Source organism: Pinus tabuliformis, chromosome 8 (assembly GCF_031772625.1).
Source record: "Pinus tabuliformis cultivar Carrire ecotype Pingquan chromosome 8, CPIR1, whole genome shotgun sequence".
NCBI lineage: Eukaryota > Viridiplantae > Streptophyta > Pinopsida > Pinales > Pinaceae > Pinus > Pinus tabuliformis.
This window is the reverse complement of record NC_142294.1, coordinates 917,928,454-917,937,603: the sequence shown is the minus strand read 5'-3', so window position 1 is coordinate 917,937,603 and position 9,150 is coordinate 917,928,454. Positions and strand designations below refer to the sequence as shown.

The 9,150-nt window shown below is 37.0% G+C and overlaps 1 protein-coding gene across 1 annotated transcript; it reads right to left on the bottom strand.

Moving 5' to 3' along the window:
• Positions 1-894: 894 nt before the first annotated feature.
• Positions 895-4,096, bottom strand: LOC149238514 (polyamine oxidase 1-like). Its single transcript, XM_089366997.1, has 10 exons — positions 3,907-4,096; positions 3,512-3,761; positions 3,246-3,404; positions 3,087-3,148; positions 2,841-2,995; positions 2,300-2,443; positions 2,055-2,204; positions 1,701-1,955; positions 1,422-1,503; positions 895-1,282 (listed from the first exon to the last, which is right to left on the bottom strand). Exons 1-10 carry the CDS (start codon positions 3,968-3,970, stop codon positions 1,059-1,061), a joined length of 1,545 nt encoding a protein of 514 aa, XP_089223123.1. The 5' UTR covers positions 3,971-4,096; the 3' UTR covers positions 895-1,058.
• Positions 4,097-9,150: the final 5,054 nt, after the last annotated feature.

Here is a 9,150-nt window from a genome sequence, read left to right as displayed (position 1 = left end):
TTTTCGGTGGAGGAGCGTGAGAAGTTGTGGAGCAATAGTTGGGACCATTTCTACGCCCTTAATTGCATCAACTCCGATAAGGATGTTGTTTCCATTATGAAAATTCCATATAAGGTTCTTGCAGAAAAAAGGTAGAATCTTTTGTAAACTTCTCCAGGGCCATTTTAAGTTGTTTCTGTACCAGTAGTATATATCCTCATTCTCCAGGTATTTCATTTTGATGGCTTGACTCCATAAACCATTCCCGAAGATCGCTCGCCACAAAGATTTACACAGTAGAGCCATGCCAAAAAGCCGAAGATTCATGATGCCCCAGCCTCCCTTTTTTTTGGGAGGGAGATGTTTTCTAATTTTGCCAGATGATATTTTCTCTTGTCCTTGCATCCTCCCCAGATAAATGTTGCCATTAAACAGTTCAACTTTTTTATTATAGCCGATGGAATGTAGAACAGGTGTGCCCAGTATACACAAATTTGAGCAAGAACCGACTGAGTTAATATCATTCTGCCAGCTAGTGATAAACATTTAAATTCCCACCCTGATATTCTCTTATAGAATTTATTGATGATCCAAGTCCAATCGGAAGTATTATAGCCCGTGGGTTTAAGATGATACCCCAAGTATTTAAACCCCTCCATTATGGAAACAGCCTGTATGTTAAAAAGCTGAGAAATGTATTCCATTTCAACAGCATCAACCATACCATGATGAAATGTGGATTTATCATTGTTGACATATAAGCCTGTGGCCTTTTGAAATAAAATAATTATCTCATGCATTTTATGCCAAGTATTTCTACATAGCATAGCGAACAGAAGAATATCATCCACAAACAGGTTGTGCGTTAGATAGTTACCTCTGGAGATGGAAAGAGGACCAATATTCCCTGCTGCAACCGCTTTTTTAATGTGTAGACTAAGGGTATCCATGACCAAGATGAATAAAATTGGAGACAAAGAGCATCCCTGACGGAGACCTCTTTCAGCCGGGAAAAAGGATGTGGGGAGTCCATTAATGAGAACCGCGTAGTTAACTCCTTCCACACAAGCCATGATCATTTAGTGCATGCCCGGGAAATAATCGATGTCGATTTTGAAATGCACGTCTAAGGCGGAGGCCGGATGAACATCCACGCATTTGCTCGCGCGCCGTTTACTCCTGCGATCGATGTCGATTTTGAAATGCACGTCTAAGGCGGAGGCCGGATGAACATCCACGCATTTGCTCGCGCGCCGTTTACTCCTCTTCATTCTCTCTAGCAACACATTTGCTGTATCAATGCCTGGTCATGAAACGCAATGTAATTTAAAATATGTATATCCCAGAAATTTTGAGACAACTATAATGCCGGATTTTTATATAGGCAAACATATCAGGTGAAGATTTAAGTTATGGGCACAATGATAAACAGAAAGATTTACCTGAAAGGTAGCCACCATGTACATATCCATTGAATTTCTCGCTCGTATGCTCTCCCGTGAAGTAAATGGGACCAACAGCTGCCTGCAATCAAATCACATTATTATATGGTTAGAAACGTCCCAAACACATTTTGATTTACCTAATAATATTTGATGATGTGATTAATCCAAAAACATTTTCATTTACTTAACACATTATTAAAGATTCTTAAGACAATTTAAAAGACGTGTTACAAGCAGATGCAGATATGATGATGTACTCATAGTGTTCCATCTTACCCTCATGTCATGAAAGTGCTTTGGATCGACGAAAATTGGATAGTTACTGTAACTTCCTCGTTGAAACCGGTTTGTCCACCACCTTGGAACCAGAATTTGGTCCGCATCAGGGATGTCATCTCCGAACATTTTTCTCAAGACCTCCATCGCTTCTTCTTTTGTCTTCTCGTCGCCCTGTTTTTCTATCCGCTTCGATTCCTCGTCCGTGACTGTTACAACCAAGATGTTCGATCCTGGATACGCGTTTTCCATGTGCTGAAATTATTAAATGCATCAGTACATAGTACTTTGTTCCTATATTGTGAATGAACACGCGTTTCTTATTTACGAGATGAAGACAGTCAAAATACCGACCTGCCAGAACGTGTAATATCCGCGCTTTTGGTGAGCATAAAGGAAGAATTCTGTACCCTTCCCTGTGGGCCAGAATATGCTCGGAAATTTGAGAAATATCTTCGTGTAAACCCTAGTGTCACAGCTCATGAATGCTTTTGTTTTCCAACTCTGCACATCATTCATTGATATCATGATTATTTTTTCAACTCTAACAGGGATTTTACCAAACAAAAATACAGTAGTTGGGTGGCTAACGCATTTACCGGCAGAGGAGGGTTAAAGTTGATAATATCACTTTGAAGAACTCCTAGGCTGACAGACACAATCGCATATTTCCCCTTGTAAACTGAACCGTCCTCTGTTTTAACCGTAACGCCGTCGTTGTTATATTGCATTTCTCGAACAACCTAATTAACACATTAAAGGGAATTAGTTCAATATTCTCTGACAATGGTTTTTTTCAGATCGAAAAAGCATAATGAAAAAGCATAACTGTATTATATTGAATTAGTTCAATATTCTCTGACAATGGTTTTTTTAAGATCGAAAAAGCATAATGAAAAAGCATAACTGTATTATATTGAGGCAATATAAAACAGATAATACATCAAAAGCTTTTGAAAGATAAGCTTGAACATGACCAAATTGGATGCCCTGTGCATCCTGGAAAGCTATGGGACTGGTAACACAAAGTGCCCAATACAGGAATTCTCTGACAATGGTTGGACGTCATAAATTATATTGGACATGAACATTCGATCATCATTTGATTGCTGGCATTTGGTGATTCGCGAAGCCCAATACCTGTTCCAACTTCAGTCGGTCATCCACCACATGTGCGCCCTTATATTCGAGGAATTCTTCCGCCAATTTATGAACGATGTATTCGTAACCTCGATCATCAGCAACCAGGTATTCATGTCCTCCAAATTCAGTGTAAGTCGGAATTGGCTGCACTTCTTCATCCAATTAAACACCTTTTGATGTCAGCAATTAGTAGCGATTGCAAAATATATGTAATTTACAAAAATGAGGATGAGGGAAGCATACCTGCCATCTCAAAATCATGCAAAATATAGTCTATCGCCAATTCCAACGGCGTTGAGGGAACACTGAAGCAATATATATGAGGAAGGCCAAACCCGTTATCGCTTGCTATTAAATTAACAATAATAGTATTTCTCAATTACTGGTGCTCTGCCAACTTACAATGCGTGAGATTTTATTTCTTCCAATGGCGTAACGGAATTACCATCTGCCGTCCGATATGCCTTGCTGGAAGCAGTTTCAATTAGCAAAGCAAGTTTAGCAGAACCGACTGCCAAATCATATGAAGCGGCGGCAACAGATCCAGGTACTCGACCACCGCTGTTACACATACAAAATTACAACAAATTTATATATTTGTACCCTGTAACTAAATACAAATTAGTATTACATGATCAGTAGTTTAAGAGTTTTTGGTTAGATAATACCTGTGATCGTAAATGTTGAATGCAGCATTGGTATAATCGGAATAGCAGGTGCGGAGGCGGTGCTTGTTGGCATGTTCCCAGATGGGATTCACCTTATTACCTCCAACTCCTGCTACCCACCCTGCACCACACTCCACTGTAAGGCCAGCAAACTCATGCTTCACCAACCGCCCGCCGATTCGATCTGCAGCCTCCAGAATAAGGAAGTCTCTAATTCCGTTGTCCGCGAGAACCTTAGCAGCCATTATCCCTAGAGCCGAACTTACACATGACAAGAATAAGCGAACAGAGAAATTGCATATGACAACGATAAACAAGCACAAGAAATAAATGGGTAATCCACTTCCAGGATTGATGTACATTTTCCCTGCCAACAACAATCCCTCTTTCTTTACCTGAAATGCCGGCACCGACTATAACGACACTGGTACATTTAGGGAAACTTGATGAAGAATCCATACGGTTTAGCTGCTGAAGCTATGTCGCTTAGGGCCAATAAATATGATTGATAGAGAACAATTTTTTAGAGATAACGATCCTTTTCGCTTTGGCATTCCGCTTTGTGCCAGAGCATTAGTCTGTACCTATATAAGGAAGAGTGGAGTGTCTATTTCTGTGTTGTGTTCAGCAGAGAACGCCCCGCAATGTAAGATTACTTTTCTGACCTTTGCACTTTGCGATACTTTCGGATGACGAAATTGACTTACAAAGGTACAACCGTTACATACGAGCACGCGCGTACTTTTATAAATATGATTGAGCGTGGGAGATGACAGACGAGACAGGCGAAATGGTGATTGTGACATGGATGTATGCCATGTGGAAATCTTACATCAGCCGACCACGCGATCGTGGATGGAATCGAATGATCGATGTGGGCAACATGGAAGTCTTACGTTAGGGCGCTTTCACTTAAGGTCCTTCTCGATGGGCCACCTTCTCTTAAGGTCCTTCTCGATGGGCGTGCTTTTACTGAAAAGGCGAAACTTAAATGACTTGCATGTCAGGCCGCATTAAGTATTCAATAGACCATGAAATAGGAAATGCCTTACTACCATTGTACCTTGCAAGTATATCCAAGAGATATAACATAGGCTCCCCACCCCTCCCTTGTCTTTAGGACCTTCCAATCACTATTCCTTACTACCAATTTATATATAATTTTGAAATATTGCACCATTTAGTCCTTGAAAACACTTTTTCCTATGTCTAGGCTATGTAGTTCCTACACAATCTTCAATATTTAGATTTTTGGCATTTTTCATCACAATATTATTTACCTAGGATTATAACTATTTAAGAACGGTAGCAGGCCACGCAGACATGGATGTGATGGAATGTCGGAGAGACAGTCACTCCGACAGGAAACTTAAAGCTCACCACATACTTCCGTGCTGTTTCAAACCTTAATTAAACATGTTTCTTTTTTATCGAAACATTGCGATAAAGTTTTACGATTTTTGGATTAGATTTTCGGTAGCAGTTTTTTCTAAAATTTGGTCACAAGGAAATGGTTGAAATTACAGATTTTGAAAGGGTGAAATTATTTGACATATAAAAGTTAAATGGTTGATGAATGTAAACAGGTTCCGTATTGTATCTGAGAGTTTTTTAATGCATTGATTGTGAGTTGATGCTGAATTGCTTGCTTTTGCATTTTCTACGACTTTGAGTTTATGAGACAGACCTCTTTTGTGGGTTTGTATTGTCCGTATCACTTGAAAGAAACCGTTGGCAGTCTTATTTGACTTTATTTAGTTCATGCTGGATTGCTTGCTTTTGCATTTTCTACGACTTTGAGTTTATGACACACACCTCTTTTGAGGGTTTGTATCGTCGGTATCATTTGAAAGAAACCCTTGCGCAGTCTTATTTGACTTTATTTACTTCACTTGCACGACTCTCGTTTACGACTCAGTGGTGATAGAGTTTGATGTACCATTCTCCTTGCTTTAAAATGTGTTATGTTAATCTCTATGTCACTTAAATGTTGGAAATATATTTTTACATTTTTAATTTGGAATCTTTTATCCATATGAATATATACTTATTTTTTATTTAGAAAAATTGATTATTAAATAGTATCATTTAAAAATTGTGAATACAATTTAACTATAAGGTTTGCTAGCCAAATATTAAAGATAAAATTATGATTTTTTCGATTAAAAAAATAGTGAATACATAATTATATTTTACACCTTTGAAAACTCCTATAACACCTAAACTATATAAATTTTATAACTTATACTCACGATTAACAAATTTATAACCTATAAAAAAACCTTAAAAACGGGAGAAAAACCATAACCTAAAAGATTTAAACTACAACACTTAAACTAACCATATAAAATCAAAACCTTATACATTGCTATTTTACCAATAATTAATTACAATGACACAGAGGTAACCCTCAAACCAAAATAAAAAACTTAAAATCGTAGTGTCGCCTTCTTTCTCGTCGTTGCCAAAAAACGAATTATATTAAAATGACTATATTGTTGCTTACGTAAACCATTTGTTTTATTTATAATTAAAATATTATAATTCATTTCAGTGGAAGCATGCGGATCTTAACTACACTTTCAACCAATGTCACTGAATTTGGAGGACATGAATACCTGGTTGCTGATGATCGAGGTTACGAATACATCGTTCATAAATTGGCGGAAGAATTCCTCGAATATATATATTAGCAAATCATAGATTCCAACTTCACTTTCACCCTCCCACATAACACTGAGCACAACGATTGTTCCAAACCATCTACAATACTAAGAGGTAGGAGAAAATTTGAGCAAATGCAAATACTAATAATTACACTAATAGCTAAAGATACCAAGCCAGTCCATCTAATTGTAGACCATAATGGAGATGATTGCAACATCAACAAAAAAAATGTCACAAAATGCACTAGATCCAACCATCTACAATACTAAGAGGTAGGAGAAAATTTGAGCAAATGCAAATACTAATAATTACACTAATAGCTAAAGATACCAAGCCAATCCATCCAATTGTAGACCATAATGGAGATGATTGCAACATCAACAAAAAAATGTCACAAAATGCACTAGATCCATCGAGTTATAGACTAGAATATTGCAACATCATCCCACCAATTTGGCACTAATTTGCTTAAATTCAAAGAACATTTTGAATTTGTGCATTGCATTTTCCTCAAATTACTCTAATGGACGGCTTTGAAGCTCCTACATTCTCTCGAGGCCTCAATTTTGAATGGAAATGCTGGTCATTCACTTCTGGCTATGACAATAATGATGGATAATATGAAAGCCCAGCCATTTGTAATCAAGATCATGAAATCAAATGTCGTTCAGATGTCATTGACATATCGGAATCGTTCCATTGACCCCAGGGCTTCCAACGGCAGGGATCGAGCCCAGGAACTCAAGTTTTCCCACATTAAGACATGAAGATGTACAATGTTGCAATGAAGAGTTGATTCCAAAACTCTAGATACAAGGGGACGACCCCTGCTAATGATAATCTGATCCTCGATGCTAAATCCCACTGTCAAAATTTAGTTCAAGGGATCATACTAAGAAAACCCCAGATCGATTTCAATGATATTGAAGATTTTTCCATAGATGACAAATTTCTCAGAGGTTAGTTGAAATTAACCCTCAAGCAAGATAAATTTTTTGTTTTAACTTCTACCTTGAACTCCTAACTGTGTACAAATTCTTGATATGTGGGGAAAACCCTTAACGAAATCTCTAAGTAACATGCTTTTTATTGTTAGTTCATTTTTGTAATTGCACTATAAACAATTGTTTTATTGGAATTTCAGATTTAAATGGTAATATTAAATTTAGATTGTCAGTTGTCCTAGGAATGTGCTGCACACACACTGAAGAAAACTATTAGTGTTGTTTAAGAGATCGGAGATTCAAGATATGGCACAGCTAAATTCATGTCACATGAGGCTGAATCAGAGGATCTAAAATTCTTGTTCACAGATTATCTATGTGTAAGGGCAGGGAGAAAGGTATACAAAGTAGTAGTAGAAACTTAGAAGAGTCTTTAGGATGGATATCAATCTTAATAGTTTTTACAATATTTTGTATTTTGACATTCTACAATATCTTTTTTAGATACTTGGAAGAAAATTTCCAACAAACAACTTTCCTGGAAATGCAAAAAATAAAAAAATTGACAAACTATGTAGTTTTTTTATTAGTAAGAGTTGTAATATGTCGTCTCAATGCATTGTCACTGGAGATGCATATAGAAGGATAAATAAAATTTGTATGCCTGTAGAGATAGCTAAGAGAGTAACATTTGCAGAGCATGTAAATGTTTACAATAGGGAAAAATTGCAGAAAAATGTAGACTATGTTGACAAAGGAGGTAATTATTGTTCAAATGCATTCAGAAAAGCAATGAAGAAGGTTGATATTAGTGAAGTGGTCAATCGTGGACTTCATGATGGGGATTTTTTTTGATTAATTGTACTCGAAGTGTCCAAAAACACTCATTGTAGGCATAAAAAATGTGCATACATCTGGGATCTACATTGATTATTAATCCTCTCATAAGTTGGCCACTTGGTGCATATTTTGATGGGAATTTCTTTCATGTTATTTATCCCCAATCTTTAGAATATCAAGCTGAGATTTTGTAGCCTCTAAGTGTGGATAAATAAATGTTTAGTTCCCATTGTGGAGAGGCAAACATATCACTGAGTGTTGATAGTAGATACATTGTTGGTTGGTTAGTCATAAGGATATGATCCAATAGTTAGGCAGGGAGGTTAGGTTCCCACATTTGTTAGCAATCCCAGGGAGGACTATGTACACCCCAGAGCTACTCTTAACGTTATTTCTTCAGTTCAAAGAAAAAAGATACATTGTTGGTTTCCAAGCTTCTACCCAGAGAATATATGTTGGATAAAACCACACTGAAACAATTATCATTATGGAATTTTGGAACCTTGCCTGAACCAGCAGTCACTAAAGTGCATGACGGAGGACCATTTTGGACAGCAAGCCAACTTTCTCAGATGGCTTTACCTCAGAATTGAACTGTGAGGAGAATGGGCTTCTCATAAGCAACAATGAAATACTATTATTCAATGGTGATAAAACAAAGTTGCAAGGTTTTCTGACTCAAATTTTTAATGCAATTGTTAAATGAAAAGGTCCAGGAGCGATAATGAATTGTTTGAATTCAGTTTAAAGTTTTTTTTATTGAATTTTTAACCTTAAATGGTTTTAGTGCAGGTTTGGATGATTTGGTTCTTGCTCACTATGTTTCTCGGAGAAAGATATCTACGGAAGAGCTAGGAAATGAAGTTACTGAAATTTCTAGGCTTATGAAGCATGTGAGGGGAGGAAGATATGATAATGCCATCATTTCCCAAGTGGAGAAGCATCTAATTATAGTGTGGGAAAATGTTACCAAGGCTATTTATCCTACAAGATCATTTTTTCTGATGGTTGACAGTGGAAATGCAAGATCTCCTAAGAAAGTGGTTCAACATCTTGGCTTCTTAGGGCTTCAAATGTTTCAAGGAAAATGTTTCCTACAGATTGGCTTAAAAATATTTTTTCACATCTTCCATTCAATGGTTCTCATAATTTGGATCCACACAAGAAATATGATTCGCCCATAAGTTT